At 38.6% G+C, this 17899-nt stretch overlaps 1 protein-coding gene across 3 annotated transcripts in view; it reads right to left on the bottom strand.

The window, feature by feature from the left end:
• Window positions 1–5914: 5914 nt before the first annotated feature.
• Window positions 5915–17899, bottom strand: part of soul5 (heme-binding protein soul5) — a 177205-nt gene continuing 165220 nt past the window's right edge. For 2 of the 3 annotated variants that reach the window (XM_084072545.1, XM_084072543.1), the window contains 6 exons: window positions 9693–9749; window positions 9039–9120; window positions 8805–8925; window positions 8430–8572; window positions 7437–7600; window positions 5915–6408 (listed from right to left, as the gene is read on the bottom strand). In XM_084072545.1, the coding sequence (XP_083928671.1) occupies window positions 6342–6408; window positions 7437–7600; window positions 8430–8572; window positions 8805–8925; window positions 9039–9120; window positions 9693–9749 (634 nt within the window). In that variant the 3' untranslated portion in view covers window positions 5915–6341. Of the gene's footprint in view, window positions 6409–7436; window positions 7601–8429; window positions 8573–8804; window positions 8926–9038; window positions 9121–9692; window positions 9750–9990; window positions 10038–17899 lie in introns of those variants that run through there. The other variant, XM_084072544.1, reaches the window with a different exon arrangement.

Here is a 17899-nt window from a genome sequence, read left to right as displayed (position 1 = left end):
TACACTTCTTTATTAATCTATACTGAACATTAACTGAACACCAACACCCCGTATGTACGGATAACATCTGTGGCTTTAAGATAATCACTTTATATTTACAATGCATACATAAGTATAGACGCACGAGCCTTAAACACAGAACCACAAACTATTTGGTAAAGTGGCTGTTGCAGCAGGTAAATGTCCATGTAAATGTGGAACTAGAACGGCGTTCAGACGCACATGGGACTAAGACGCGTCTTTATTAAAGTCTACGTAATATTACGGAACACAACAGACCCGTATGGACGGGTAACATCCGTGTCTTTGTGTTTAAACACTTTATATGTTGGATTGGGTTCATTTATGAGGATTTATGATCCGTTTAAAACTACCAACAAACATCAGACTCGATCACCATAAATAATACAATCCCTGACGGGCCGTCTTGATCCAAGACTAAAGTAGATTTATAAACACACATGAACATATGGCAGGGTTAGATCTACAAACCCCCACACAGTGAGTGTTTAAACTTTAGATATAAATCAAACATTACCTTCAGCAGAGCGGCGCGACGTGGTGCAAGCTAAAATGTTTGAAAGCAGACGTAGTGCGCCTGCGTTTTTTTTTAAATCCATATTCACATCCGGTTTAAAGCCTCGCCTACCGGATCCGGTGCGTTGAACACGTTCAAACGAACGTCACATGGACAAACCATTTGCGTTTTCTGACCGGATCTTCATCCTGCAGAGTGAATAGATCCCCACAGACTGCTTTTTACTCATCAACACTAAATCATCTTCACCTGTGCAGAGCAGCGGTGTAAAGTAACTAAGTACATGTACTCCTGTACTTACGTACAATTTTGAGGTATTTGTACTTTATTTGAGTATTTTCAATACTTTTACTTCTACTCCACTACATCTCAGAGGCAAATATTGTACTTTTACTTCACCACAATTACTTGAAAGCTTTAGTTACTAGTTACTTTATAGATGTTTAATATGATTACAAAACATGTCATTAACCACTACAGTCCTATGCATACTTAGGCTATTTGAAATCTACAAGCTCACAATGCGTTGTGAGCTTGTAGATCTGCTGTTTTCAAAGCATTTTTACACATTTGGAAACTTGTGAAATGGGATATTCTGCAAAATGAGTACTTTTACTTTCAGCACTTAAGTATATTTTAATGTGAATACTTTTGTACTTTGCATATGTGAATCGTGTATATTTACATATTTGAATAAATTGTCTATTTAAAACCAGTATGTTTTAAAACAAAAAAAAATCGATTCAATTTAAAATACAGCATCACAATCATTTTAACCACTTTATCCATATTTTATACTTTGGCCATTCAAAAATATCAGATCTACAAGCTCACAGCGCGTCACTTCGAGGCGGCGCAGCGAGCTTGTACATCTGATATTTTTAAAAATGTTTGAAACATCTTGAAAATGTTTGGAACATTTTGAATGATGTTGAATTTCTTAACATAACTTTTCTCTTCTGGGGGTCCCTGGCACTAAATATTTTTCAGATGGGGGCCCCTGGGCCAGGCTTTAGCTCTAATTCACCTTTCGAGGAACAGGCCCCTTGTTGTTCCGAGTCAAGAGCTCTTCCGACGGAGCTATTCAGACATAAGAAACATTGTACATTGACATTCCATGAACGTGATGGTCATTCCCCCCAAATAATTAAAGGCACTTGGAAGGGGTTTGAAATGAGTTGAAATTCTAATCAGATTTCTGAACACTCGTACGCTGAAGCTTAATTCATACTTTGTCATACAACGGTGTGACTTGTCGAAAATATCAGATCTACACACATCAGTATTGACTCCTATATAGTATACTTTTATTTGGTTAAATATTTAACATATTGTGACAGGCCTAGTACTCACCACAACCCACCACAGTAGGCTGTATAAGTTATTCAGGTCAGCTGGTTATGGTACAAATACTGAGTGAAAACCCAGCTCCAAACACATTAACTTTCTTGTTTTTAACAGGGTTACATGCTGATATACAGTATCCTCACCCTGGCTCTAATTTGGGGACAACATAGACCACATTATTTTTCTTCTTCTTCTACTTTGGTGTTTTATGGCAGTTTGCATCCGTAGTTGTTGCATTACCACCACCTACTGGAATATATCTGTTTGTACTTTTTTGAGTCAATATCACAATAAGGTACATTTGGGACTTACAGTATATTATGCAGCGATAAAGCATTACAATTATTTTAGCTTTTTTTTTTTTTTTTTAACTGTGATTTTCCATTTAACTTTTTACTCATTGTATTATGACAGGGTGGGTTGGGTCAGTTTTAGGATTTAATTGGCACATGCTGGACCTTCTGTTAGCAACTTAGCTCAGTTAGCAAGGTGACTCTATACCTTTTAACAGATATATTTCAAATTTCAGAAAAGTTTTTATATTCATTGATATTTCAGTATGACAGAGTGGACATGCTAAGCTTGACAACATACAACTACACACATGAAAAATACAATATATATAAGTGTAAATATTTACTGGCAACTTGCCACAGCTTCAGCCTCCATTGAAGTAAAAGACAGGATGAAGACAACAAGGGAACTTAAACTTAAGTAAGTTTCTTAAAGGGCCAGTTTACCCCCAAATGACAGGGTGGACAGCAATGTCAGGGACACACAAAAAAAATCAATATGATTATAAAAACAGACTATATCATATGATTTCAGATCAAAATGACTTGTTTTATCAAATAAGGTGTTGTGGACAATCAAACTATGTAAAAAGAAAAAGAAAAATCAAAAAATTAACCACTTATTAGACACACTGTAGTTAGCAGAGTGGTGTGTGGGACATGCCAAAACCATATACATCCAATGTTACAGATCTGTATAAAATGAAGGAAACACATTTCCAGAGACTCATCATTGTACTGATAAGTGTGTAAATGTTTGGCCATTCATAATAAGACCTCAGAGTTTCATTATTTTGTTACATTTTCATGATATTTGAGTGATTGTGGTGAGGACACCCAAATGTACCTTATGGTGATATTGACTCTTTCCCCATTAAATGTCCATTGCCATCGACAATGCATTGGGCGCTTAAAGTTAAATATTTACTACAAATTATTGAAACCCCATTCAAACTTTAAAATGTTCATCTTACTGTGGACATGTTTGCCTGAACATGAATATTTGAAATGTTTTATAGTTTTAGAAATATACTCCTTTAAAAGTTCAGAAATTTATAATGGAGGTGGATGACAGGTTTTGCCCCTAAAAAACACAAAAAAAAACACTTTCACCTAGAAACTCCATTCACACTTTTTATAATTCATCTTACTGTGGACACAAATGCTTGAACTTTTTACTTTAAAATGTTTTGTAGTTTTTGAGATATTTAACTTTAAGCGCCCAATGCATTGTCAATGGCAATGGACATTTAAAGGTGAACCTTGCTGTTCTTTCATACTTATATACACTTACATACATACTATAGGACACTTGATTCACAATTTTAAAATTCCACCTTACTGTGGACATGCATGCTTGAGATTTTTACTTTCCATCAGATGTAAAAATTTGGTATACCCTGTTGCAGAACATTTTCTTGAGGCTGATCATTCTATCTTTGCTCTCCGCTACAGGCATCGAAAAGGTGCCTGTCCCCAGAAGAGGAGGTGATCTGGACAACACATTGCTTAAGAGAGAAGCCTTTTGGATACAATACTTGAATACCCTAACTCCAAATGGCCTTAATGTTGATTTGAGACCTTTCCTTTGAGAGTGAGTAGACCTTAAACGTCCACCATAGGTTATCCCAGCCTGGACATGTTCCCCTCTACCCCTCTCTCCAACCAATTGGGCTCAATTTGTACATATTTTCATGTAATTTTTTCGCATTTTTCTTCAGAAAGATATAATTATACTATTGGATTTTTGTTTATTTGAAAACATTTTCCCCTAAAGGCTTTTCCCACCCTCAACTGTTTGCAATATTTTTCAAGTATTATTGATTCTTGTTGCACTAACACATTTGACCCAAATGTGTCAAACAGACTCCCTGTGCAGTCTCTTGTCCAAGAGCTCTTCACAATTGAGTCATGGCAACTGTCCCCTCCTGTACTACAGAGAGTTCTTGATTCAGTGCATTTCTCTGTTCATGTTTTTCCTAATGTTGGTTGTGTTCCTATTTTGTTACTACATATTTATATGTCTTAGAGCTTCCCAGCAACATGCATTTTTTTGTATATTGTCATTGTACTTTTAAATACAAGTATGAACAATGAAATGATATGTGCACCAGTTCACTGGCATACTATGTCAGTGTGTTGGTCAGTATTGGGTAATCTTCCACCGCACCCATATTGATTGGTAGATTGAGGACACTCCCATGTAAAGAGTACACCTTTGTCCCAGTCCCTATATATAAGTGATGTATGCACCCATTCCCTGTTAAACCCTGAGGAAGACTGTATTGTCGAAACGTTGGTTTCATTTCATTTTAATTAAACTTTCTGCATCGTGGTTAAGAGCTGTGCGGCCTCATCCTTGACAACCTTATCATCTGCCGTGGCCAGCACCTCATCAACACAGGTGTGCGCTCCTTACTCTGTGTTTGCCTGAGATTTTTACTTTGAAATGATTTGTAGTTTTTGAAATATTTAACTTTAAGCGCCCAATGCATTGTCAATGGCAATGGCCATAAAGGCGAAAAAAGTAAGTAAACCCGTGGGAGCCAGATTGCGCAGGTTCCGGGTTCCTTGTGCTGGGCTTCGATCCCATGACCTTGTGGTCTGACGTCAAGAGCTCTACCAACTGAGCTACCCAAGCAAATGGGCTTATAGTCAGAAACAGCCAAGAACACAGGAGTCTATCCCTGTTACAGCACTAGAACCCAGGGAGCCAGACTGCTCACATGCTGATTTGCCAGTTCCAGGAGTCGATCATATGACCTTGTTGTTCAGAGTCGAGAGCTCTTCCAACTGAGCTACCCAGACGCAAGCCCTGTGTCTAAACCACTGCACCACAGTGGTTCTTACTTATTCTGTTCACTTGCGTGGTCTTCAGTGAAAGATTAGATAAAGGTAAAAGCCCCAGGTAAAAGTAGGAAAGATGTCCTTGCTGGATTTGAACTCGGAACCTTCTGTGCAAGGACTGTATCTTAACCACTGCTCCACCATGGTTCATACTTCCTCTGCTCTATTGCACACTCTTTAGTGAAAGATTAGATACAGATTAGAGATTACATTTCGTTTGCACCTTGTTTACAAGTCTGTAACTATTATGGTATGCAAACAAATAAATTTGGTTCCATTTGTATACTGTCAGAGTTAAGGGGAGACCATGAAATGTATAAGTTTGAGAAGCATTTCTCTACATTACTTGCATAAAGGCTATACGCTCCTCTTCCTTGTTTCCAGTGGGAGACCTGAGTTGATGTCAACCTGGGTTTGATGGCAGTGCCATCTGGTGGTGGACTATTATATGTTCTTGTCCTGCATCAATAGGCTACAACAGTGGTCCTCAAAGTGAGGTCCAGGGGGCTCCGGGAGGTCCCCAGCAAAATTAGTTAATGTAGCATCAAAATCGGTTTAACCACTTATACTTTGGCTATTTAAAAAAAAAAGCCAATCCACAAGATCACAATGCCTCGTGACGGGTTGTGAGCTGGTAGATCAGCTATTATTATTTTACTTTGAGAACAACTGGGCTACCACTCACTACACCTGTTATTCAGCTTCTGTCCAAACATTAGATTAGAAGTATAGAAGTAGGCTAAGTAAGGTTATGAGGAAATTAAATAAATAAGGACATCTTCTTGTACCATCTCTGAAGTGGATCATGTCTTCAGTGTGACCATCAGAAATTAATAAACAATTAATCAATACAAATATCTTTAATCATATATAAAATGTAGCATTGAATGACAATATTTAATCTTGTATGACACTGATAATTGCAGATGCAACCCACCATTTTGCAAACTACATATGTAGAAAAATATAGAAAATATTTTTGCCATTCAACACCTACTATGAGGTAGTAGTATTATTGACTGTATTGTACTGTATGTCTAACTGTTATGTTGAAACCAAATCATGACTACTACGAGATATAAAATAGGGCTTAACATACTGTATTTCCATACAATTTCAACATTAAAGACATTCAATAACATATTGATTATATGGGGGTTTCCTTTTCATTCTAATCACCTATATAGCTACATCGATGTGCCTTGACTCACTTAATAGGTCATAGTCAATTAAACTGAAACGTTCGATTCCTTCCAGCTCAGAGGGGTCTTCTTGTGGGGGTCTCTGTTCACAGTGATGTACAATGGGGGGAGACTTCAGCACACAGGTTCACCCTCAACCACGAACCACACCTCGTTGTGCCTGTCCATCATCTTCATGGGACTATAATGAAGAGACACATACAACACACACACATATAGTGTGAATAATTCAGTGTCTTAATCCATTAAGACCGGGAACGCATCTGTGTCATTTTAAGATTTCTTTGGCTATTCAAAAATAGCAGATAAAACAAGCTCATAGTGTGGCACCAAGTGCCGCGCTATGAGCTTGTATATCTCTGCTATCCGGCAGAAACCAGCTAACTCCAAAATGTTCATTTTTCAGGAAATGAAAAAAAGTGGAGTTAAAGGAGAATTTTGGACTAAAGTTTTCTTACCTTTTCTATGATGTTATATCTTAGGATGAATGGTACAGTAGAAAAACTCCATCCCTGGTCCGCCACAGCTTAAAACGTGCGCGGATAGGCCTTAGGTTAGATCACATATTTTAATAGCTTTTTTTTTTTTTTTTGTGAGAGATCTGACGTTCATAATGACAGAACACTATGCAACCAAAAAAAAAAAGAAAAAAAAAAACTTAAGTCTCGCTAGACGAGATTGAAATCTCGAGATTTCAATCTCGTCTAGCGAGACTTCTGTTTTTTTTTTTTTTTTTTGGACAGTGTTCTGTCACTATGAATGTCAGATCTCACCAAAAAAAAATATTAAAATATGTGATCTAACCTAAGGCCTATCCGCGCACGTTTTAAGCTGTGGCGGACCAGGGATGGAGTTATGAAATCTTTCTACTGTACCATTCATCCTAAGATATCATAACATCATAGAAAAGGTAAGGAAACTTTAGTCCAAAATTCTCCTTTAAGAGGTTTTGTTCATCATTGCTGAATGGACCTCCAAGCTCACAATGAGGTTGGAGGTCAAAAGGGGGTGGAGCCTGGAGTCAGCAAAACCAGCTAACTCGGGTTTAGCAGAAAGTTTGAGGTTCCAATGGGGTTCGCTGGTTTTGTCAGAAATGCTTTTTAATGCTTTTCATTGGTTCAATATTTTATTTGCCAACACACTATAAAGGGTGTTCAATGGTGTGTGTTTGTGGAGCTGAGAAAACTATAGTTGTTGTGGCTTTCAAACCTGTCATATCCCGCAGCATAGGTGAAGTCCTGGTTGAATTGTGCCCCGGCTGCCCTGAGATCTTTCCCAAGATAGTAGACCTGGAGCCAGGTCCACCATGAGCCCATCCATCCTCCATAGCTCCTGACATACACCTTCATATCTGGCATGTCCGTGAAGTACACCTACAAGGGAAGCAGTGGTGTAAAGTAACCACGTACATTTACTCAAGTACTGTACTTAAGTACAATTTTGAGGTACTTTCACTTTACTGGAGTATTTCCAATTGTCAGCACTTGTACTCCACTACACCTCAGAGGCAAATATTGTACTTTTATTCGACTACACTTATTTGTAAACTTTAGTTGCTAGTTACTTGCACAGATTTTGATTGTTATTACAAAACATTACCCACTTCAGCCCTATATACATTTCAGCCATTTGAAAATGGCCGATCTACAAGTTCACAATGCGTTGCATTGCGACGCATTGTGAGCTTGTAGATCGGCTATTTTCTAAACATTTTCATACATTTTATATTGAAAACTTGTGAAATGGGACATTCTGCATAATGAGTACTTTTACTTTTGTACTTTAAGCATATTTTGATTCCAATACTTTTGTAGGCTACTTTACTAAAGTAAATTTTGAATTCCGGACTTTTACTTGTAACAAAGTATTTCTACATTGCAGTATTGATACTTTTAGTTAATAAGTAAAAAAAAAACAACACTGCAAGGGAGTTCTGTTTTCATCCTCCAGGCCAGAATAAATAAATCTTATTAACCACTTAAAACCCTACTGCGTTGACCGGTGTCCCCCAGGGGTCTATACTTGGTCCCCTCCTTTTTGTCCCTCTACACCAGATCTCTTCGCTCGACGCGTTGTGAGCTTATAGATTGGCTATTTTCACCAACTTTTTGGGATATTATGACATTTCCAGAATAGGGACGCTAGGATTCCATTGGTCAGTAATCACTTTGACATTTAAACTCTCTCTCTGAGAGTCTATACCTTGTCATCAGTAGGTCTGGGGGGGTTGTTCTGGTGTTGTGATGGCAGCAAGAAGCTCATGGTGTAGAGATTGGTGTTCCAGGGAAAGCTGCTCTTGGTCTTCTCTTTGATGATCACGGGAGATGTCATGTCAATCTTGGCACCTGTAGGTTACATGTCAGCACGAGATGACACGAGTGAATCCAACTGTCTTCTGAATGGAATGCACATGTGATGCAGGCACGCACACACACACACACACACACACACACACACACACACACACACACACACACACACACACACACACACACACACACACACACACACACACACACACACACACACACACACACACACACACACTCTCTCTTACGGTACACAAACTGTACGCACTTCGCTCATTCTCGCCACCGATGTATCCAAATAATCTCATGAAGGTTTTGTATATTGGCGCTTCCATCATGTAGCCTCCTTCCTCTGATGAAACCCATTTCACAGCACTGTAGTGTCGCACCTGTTCAGACAGAATCACACACAAACAAACAAAGTGACACACAAACAAACACCGGGTGAGCTTTCTGAGGGTTTCAACTCAAATGTCTCGACTCAAAAGTCATTCACACTCACCTCGTATCTTTCGTTCTTACAGACCAGATCATAAAGAAGACATTCCTTTGTCTCAGTGCACTGAGGTGACTCAGAAGAGTCCCTGTTAATTTAAAGAAGAAACATTTTAGGGGTTAAATATGCAAGTAACACAGAGGTGTATTGATTCACGTTAATACCTATGAAGTGATATCTAATAGTCAAGTAAGCTCACACCAGCCACAGCTCATTTTTCAAAATGAAAATAAATGTGATTTGAAATCTGATTTCAAATCTGATCTGAATCTGATTTGATCAATATCTTGTCACTATTGAACGGTTTTGAGTGTAACCACAAAAGAACAGTGAATTGACGAGCTCTCTACTATAGGAAGACTAAAACCAACAACAATGAAATATTAGGAGACCCCTTGAATGCAAAAAACAGTAAATGTTTAATACATATAGTTGTGCACAATATAAGAAAGGCACTATGATGCCAGGATTCAGGAACACATGTAACTGTAGTAATGCATACAGTTGTTGCTATGTGTTTCAAACTAGTGTTAGTGTAATAATAATAATAATGTCTGCTTCCATTCTTAGAATCACACATTCTTTCACTCATTATACAAGCAAAGCAAGGATAGTATTTGCAACAGTTGTCGTGTAATCGATTAACAACAGTTTTCTTACCCCACTCTGGCTTCAGCTGTCAGCACCAGCAGCAAACCCACTAGTCCTGTGAATATCCTGACACACACACACACACACACACACACACACACACACACACACACACACACACACACACACACACACACACACACACACACACACACACACACACACACACACACACACACACACACACACACACACACACACACACAGAGAGAGAGAGAGAGAGAGAGCGTTTTAACCTCGACAATACATTATCATGCCGCTTTCACAGAATTCTTTTCTACCAAGACAACCATGCAAGTGTACTTACATTGTGACCAATTCTGTTGTGCTGTAGGTCTGTTCAGAGAGGGTCTGGTCTCTCACTATTTATTACCACAAGTTATGAAACAGACACAGGCCACTCCCTACACTCTCAACAACGCACGTGTCAAAGCAGACAATAGCCTATCAGTGGGCCACAGCATATCAACTTAAACATCAAACAGCAATTAGTTTCTCTTGTACACTGCAAAATGTGTTAATTTAACTCTCTGAATGTCAAAAATAAACTTTGGTTACAAATGGAACCATTTGTACACCCTAAGGATTTTACTGTGTAGGCTACTGTATGCGTGCAAACAGCTTGATCGATTACATAAAGAAAATCTTTGCATGCAGAGAAACAGGACTGACTACATGTGTCAAAACATTGTATTGCACAAATGGTATGGACAAATTACATTGTACATTATGTATCTGCCGTGAACGTGCAGGTAATCTTGCACTTAAAGGGGAAATCCACCCATTTTCAATATTTAACTATGTCATTAATATAGCATAAAGGAGTTGTGTGGAAATAAGAAAAAAGTTCCCCCCTTTCTGTGTTGCCTTGAACTGGAGGATTGATTGTGGGTTTAACATTGCAAATTACAACATGATGAGTCATCACGTTGTAATTTGCAATGTTAAACCCACAATCAATCCTCCAGTTCAAGGCAACACAGAAAGGGGGGAACTTTTTTCTTATTTCCACACAACTCCTTTATGCTATATTAATGACATAGTTAAATATTGAAAATGGGTGGATTTCCCCTTTAAGTTCATTTTCTCTCAGACGATTCTTATATCTGTATACATCTTAAAGATCAATGGGGAGCTTATTCAATCCAGTGAGAGAGTGAGAGATTCCCAGTATTGGACTATCTCATGGAAAGATCATTAGCCTAATGGGATATATGTTAATCATTTGGAATATTGTCAGAGACCCATCACTGCAGCACCACTTTGAATGTTACAGCTGTTCAACCCCACCAGAGCTTGCAATGCTGGGAGACATTATTGTCTAGCTCACATGAATCTACAATGCTTAAACCTTAAGTGCCTTTGTTCTGTTATTCCCTCTTAGACTATATTTGTATCTGTGTTCTTTGTTTTGCAACGTGTCTGAGCTGAGCTATTTGTTTGTTTTGTTTTATCTTTGTCATAAAATGTAAAAAATCAATACAAATTATTATTGGGAAAAAAAGCCTGTTAATTTGATTCAAAATAGCAAAGGTTTCTTGCTAGGGGCTTTTTTATCAATCAATCAATCAATCAATCAATCAAAGTTTATTTATATAGCACATTTCATACATCAAGTGCAGTTCAATTTGCTTCACAGAATAGGTTTAAAAATAAAGAATAAAAAACCCGGAGGATAACAACAAATAAAAAACATTTAGAAAAGAAAAGAAAAAGAAAAACACAAAACAAATATATAGAGAAGACTAGAGTAACGCAGAAACCTAGGTAAAAGCAATACTAAAAAGGTGTGTCTTACGATTTATTTTAAAAATGTCAACTGATTCAGTGACCCGCAGAGCCTCCGGCAGGCTGTTACAGAGGTTAGGACCATAGTGGCTAAAGGCCGCTTCCCATGCCTTTTTGTGCTAGCCTCTGGAACATTTAGGAGACCAGTGCCAGAGGACCACAAGCGTTAAAAAGAAAACAAGATTACTGCTGGGAACATACCAGGAAATCATTGTGGACACGTAGGCCGGAGCACCTCCATGTAATGATTTAAAAACCAATAAAAGGATCTTAAAATCTATTCTAAAATTAACAGGCTGGCTGCCTGTTAGTTTTAGAATCGATTCTAAGATCCTTTTATTGTTTTTTAAATCATGCAGGGACTTTAGAATAGGTGTAATGTGTGCTCTCCGTCTGGTCTTTATCAGCACACGTGCAGCTGCGTTCTGAACAAGCTGCAGGCGACTGCTTTTTTTTGGGAGACCAGACAGGAGAGCATTACAATTGTCAAGCCTACTAGTAATAAAGCAGTGCATACATTTTTCTGTATCAGCCTGAGAAAGAAATGATCAAACTTTGGTGATGTTTCTCAGGTGATATAATGATAATTTAGTAAGATTTCTAATATGGGCCTCCATATTTAGCTAGGTTTCTGACCTGCTCCTTGATGTTGGGTGTCACTGGTTCAAGTTGAGCTGGCAATTTCTCTCTAAGATTCTTATTCCCAATAACTAATATTTCAGTTTTTTCTTTGTCTAATTGAAGGAAGTTTTCTGCCATCCAGGTATTTATGTAAGAGATGCCGTTTACTAGGATGTTGATGGAATTTAAGTCATCTGGGGTCAGCGTAACTGTGAAAATCTATATTATGTGTTCTGATTCTAACCCTTCTGAAGAAAGAAAAGAATAGGACCCAAAATTGAACCTTGAGGGACTCCACAAGTCATCTTTTCTGTATCAGCCAATGACACTAGAGACTCACGACCGGTAAGGTAGGACCTGAACCACTTGAGAACCGTGCCTGAAAAACCGAGAGGTATATAAGAGGTATACAGGGGACCCCTAGAACCACAAGTGTTAAAAAGAAAACAAGATTAATCCGAAACTCTGCCTGCCAGAATGCAATATAGGCGTTTGCTTAAAATTGAACTTAACACCAAAGCTACTTCCATGCGTAGGTTTATGACTATACTTTGTTTTTACTGTGTGTACCTGTAATGTTAGAGGTTTCATGCATGAACAAAACACCATGCTTATTGTATGGTGTCACGCAGAACATGAGAAAATGCCAATTTCCCACGTATTAGATTCCACCACATTGTACTGACTGTGCTGTACCAGAGTTTGTCCGGAACGAGCCAGCCTCTCTACTGACATCCATAGTCTCCCATAAACAAAAGAATCATCAGAGAATTCCTGAGCTGTTTTCACTTTGTCATTTAATAGCTGCTTTAACCAGTCAGACTGCCCCCTTGGTGTAAGGACTTCTATTCATCATTGAGATCGTAATCTCAGCCACACCCTCTGGTATAATGGAGGGGGCATCAGGGTCAAAAACAAACAAAATAAAGCTGCCCCTTCCATACATGTCTGTTTGGTCGCAAATATCCTATAAATGAGTTATGAAACAGCAATTAACATGTAAACATTTTGACAACATTAAAACACGTTGTTGTTGGGCAGTGAAGTAGCCTATTACTGTAATATTACCACTTTCCCCAGTAAGTAGTGAAGGGATTACAACTGCCAAAACCTAATTATATTACAATTTCTAATCCAAGTAACATTGCATTCTTTTTGTTAAATTGATATATACATATACTGTATCCCATCCGGTTTGAGAGGTTGCTGTAAGGTTAATTATTTTTCTCAGTTCTAAAATGAACAGACTAAACAGATTGTATTGCACATCACTTTTTCACGAGGCGGGGGGTAAGTAGGCTACAGTAACATCCCTATCTACTTTTGATACCATGTAATATTCTTTAAAGAGTAATAAGTAAGTATCATATTACGCTTCCAGAGTAACTTGCCCAATGCTGCTTGTAAATATTGATCATGTTACTTTTACTCGCTGTATGTAATTCTGAGATCACTTTGCAGTTTGATTTTGCTCAACTTGAAACGATGCTCTATAAGTGTTGTGGATGATTACAGCAGCACTTCTAAGACTATATGAAACTAATTTAGAAAAAGTGCTCCTCGGAGCACAGGTCTCCGCCAGGTCAGGTAGGTTAGTGTGGGCCAGCAATGTTCGGAATTCGCCAATCAGGCTGGAATGTGAAAAATCGGACGGATCCGTCTTGATCACTTGACTAAAGAGATAATATGTACCGATTTGCGTGATTTTTGAACAACATTATTAGGAGTAATATATAAAACATTGTTTTGCAAAAATCGGCCTCCTGGTGGCGCTATAATAGGGCAATGTTTAAAGGGTGGCATTTGTTCCTCAACATAGTGCGAATGTGCGTGCATAGTTTCCCCGCAATAGGACGCTGCGTTCATAATTTGCGGCATTTTGTTCAAAATGGGCCACTCCTGCAAACTTTAGATGTCAATCTTAGCCAATCAGGATGGAATATGAAAAATCTAGATCTGTCTTGATCACATGACTATAGAGATCATGTGTACCAATTTACGTGAAATTTGGATAAAATCTGAAGGAGTAATATCCAGAAATGTGTTTTACATAAGTCTGTGGCGCTATAACAGGCCCATGTGAAACATTTGGGGCAGAGGTTCTGAATTGGCATCAAGGGAGTGTGTGTGCACAGTTTCGCTGCGATCAAGGCAACAGTGCCGGAGCTGTTCACAGACGGACGGACACACACACACACACACACACACACACACGGACGGACGGACAGACAGACAGGGTGCAAAACATAGTCTCGGAGACAATTAAGAATTTAAACAATATCTAAATCAAAAACAGTAAAAACAATAAAAGCGATGAGACATAACAACATGCACAGAGAACAAAGGCCAGTATAAACAGATGAGACTTTACTATGGTGCTTCCTATGGTGCTTCCCTGTCATTTGAACTGGGGACCCCCCAAAATAATCATACTTGAACTGGGGACCCCGCAAAATAGAGGCATTATATTTAGTTTAAACAAGTTTCCAAAGATAAATATTGTGAAAATAGACGATCTACAAGCTCTGTGAGCTCAGTTCCCACAGATAAATATTGTGAAAATAGACGATCTACAAGCTACACAATAATAATAATAAACTTCAAATAATGACATACATACATTTTCAAATTAAGAGTGCTGGGGGTTGAAAGCAGCTCTATAAATGTGAGTTTTCAGATTGGATTTAAAACAGGGCAGATCTTCAGCGAGCCATATCTCCTCAGGCGGCATACCAAAGTGTCGGGGCTCTAAAAGCAAAGGCACGTTCACCTTTTGTTTTCAAGTTGCACAACCAACCATACAGGTACAGTATGTTATATACCAAAGGCTTGAGACTGATGGCTGAAAAAACTTCGTCCTCACGTGTGCTTAGCATGAGCGTGTAGATATAATGGAATCTGAGAGGAGCTGTGTTTAAAGGATTTACTCTGAGAAAGAAATAAAGAAACCACTCCCTCAAAGCCTTGGCCCCACTCTCATGCCCTCCCAATGTATTATGTAAAGGCTTTACATAATACCATGATACTGACATGATACTGACCATGATACTGAGTGACCATGATACTGACCATGATACTGACATGATACTGACATGATACTGACCATGATAATGACATGATACTGTCATGATACTGTCATGATACTGACATGGTACTGACCATGATACTGACCATGATACTGACATGATACTGTCATGATACTGTCATGATACTGACATGGTACTGACCATGATACTGACCATGATACTGACATGATACTGACCATGATACTGACCATGATACTGACCATGATACTGTCATGATACTGACCATGATACTGACCATGATACTGACATGATACTGACCATGATACTGACCATGATACTGACCATGATACTGACAAGATATTGATGATACTGACATGATGCCGACCATGATTAACCATGATGATATCAAATAATAATAATTTTGCAATAATAATCATTTAGAATAATACATAAATTGAGCTGGCTGCCTGTCTGTCAGTTTCAGTTTTCACCTGATAGTGATGTGTGCCCTCACTCCTCGTTTTGCTTTGCAGCTGTAACTACTGTACTTAAGTGCGTGATTCACTGATTGATACTCCCTCCATTCATAAATCGTACAGTACATAACTGTATGTATATGTACAGTACAATACAATACAATTTACAAGTGTAAATTAAGCATGCACAATTTGAACATCCTGTTATTATGCATAGTTTTTATAACTATGCATTTTTATAAATTAGGTAAAAGAAAAATAATAGTTAGTAATAATAGTTCATAGGGCCATAATTATTACTGCTGAAGGAATCATAGTTAAGTATTTATGGGCTGTAGTGTTATGTGTCATGCAGGGTAACAAGATAGTCATTCAGTGAAACACTACTACTACGACATGTTATCCTAATATACAATAGAGAGTCGCGCGCATGCGTGGCTGTCTGTCTGCGTCCGCAAGCTGTTTGCGTGTCAGGGTCTCCAGCGTCTACTCTCATACGGGTCCTCATGCTCTCTCTCTCAATACAAACTGATGGTCACTCGACCATGCCCTCTCCGTCAACACAAAGTCACGTTTCGAGACGGGATGGCCGCGTATATTATTATTTATTATATATGAATAACAATAAAATGTAATCTCAAATATAAATCATATTAGGGCATAGGTGACAGTCCAATGCAGTGAGCCAGTCCAACTTGGGAGACCCCTGGCTAACCTGACCCTGTGTGGAGCAAGCTTCTTGGATCTGGTAGCGTCAGGTTAACCCCTGGCAGCCTAACACAGACATGTGCACCACATGGAAGTTTTGAAACAAACACCACCAGAGACCGACCCTCCTCGCTATTCCTACCCGCCTATGAGCACTCATCCTGGGCATAGAAGCCACTGAAAAAAAATGATCTAAAAACCCACCATGTGTGGCTCTTAACTAATGATATACTAACTTGTGTTAAGTCATAGTGACGTCAGCATTAATTTACAGGAATTAATGGTGAATTCATGCATTCATGTATGAATTTGCCCGTTAATATAAAGCGTTACCCATAAACCTCTCTCTCTTTTGAGAGTTTGGTGGTGGTGCAAAAACAATAGGCAATAAACAATTGAAAATAAATAATATTTATTTGACAGGAGGTGAGCCATCTCTAGAAGAGGGTCTGTCTGTGTGTACTGTAATTCAGACAATAAACAAAAGACACTGGTGTCTAACAACAAAGAGGAAAGAGGCAGAGGAGAAAATGGTGAAATTAGACGGGGCAGTGGGGTATCAAGGTCACTGTGGCCTGAACTTTGGCTATTCAAAAATAGCAGATATACAAACTCATAGCAACTATGAGATTGTAGATCTGCTATTTTTGAAAAATATTGATTTTTTTTTGCAAATATTTGAATATATATATTTTTTAAAGCAAACATTCATAACTCAAATCGTTGCTTCTGGGGGTCCCTGGAACAACACATTTTGAGATGGGGGTCAGTGGCCAAATACATATAATTTTGGGGGTCCTTGACATGAAAATGTTTGAGAAGCACTGATATAGCAACATGAGTTTTTCAAAAAACTAATAGCATAAGACCAAACCATGGCCTTCAGGACATCCATGAAATTCCTGCTTTGTTTTCACATTGAGAAAAAAGGAGGATAAAAGAATGTAATAAAAGAAAAGGTCTGACACTGCATTGCAAGTTGGTGAAGCTTAAATACAGATTTCTACAGGGATTCAAATTGCTATATTTCTGAGGACTAATGCTTGTCTGCTTGACCCAGCAAAACATGGTGATTCGCTCTCAGCCGTGTAAGCAAACTGATGCATCATATCTCCTGTTGGCGTACATGTCCTAAACTCAGTCACAACAACACAATCTAACTTACAAGGATACGAATACTCAATAGACCTGGAACAGCATTTTGGCTGAGCAGTTCTCTCATTCCTACATAATATGCAGGTGGCCCTTATCAGTCTTGTTTACGGTTGGCTATTTGCTCTGCTAGGACACTCGATTCAGACATGTCAATGTCATCATAATCTCTCAAGAACAGATTCCGACCTGCGGTGGAATCTGTCGGAGCGGTTCGTCCTAACCAGTGCGCATTGGCTAAAAGTGGGCGTGCCTTCAGATCAGGAAGTGGGCCGCGCTTTACCCAATCAAATGTAGTGGGCGGGATTCACGTGTCCATCCACCATGATCCACCCTCCCCCCCTCGAAACTAGCCGAAACTAATTTAACAATAGCGTCCTCGGAGCGGACAAAACCACGGAAAGATATTCTCATTTTAAATTACTCTTTTATCATAGAAACAAGT

This window comes from Gymnoscopelus microlampas (assembly GCF_963454915.1).
Source record: "Gymnoscopelus microlampas genome assembly, chromosome: 11".
Lineage (NCBI taxonomy): Eukaryota > Metazoa > Chordata > Actinopteri > Myctophiformes > Myctophidae > Gymnoscopelus > Gymnoscopelus microlampas.
The sequence above is the reverse complement of the archived record's forward strand: the minus strand, read 5'-3'. Positions and strand labels throughout refer to the sequence as shown.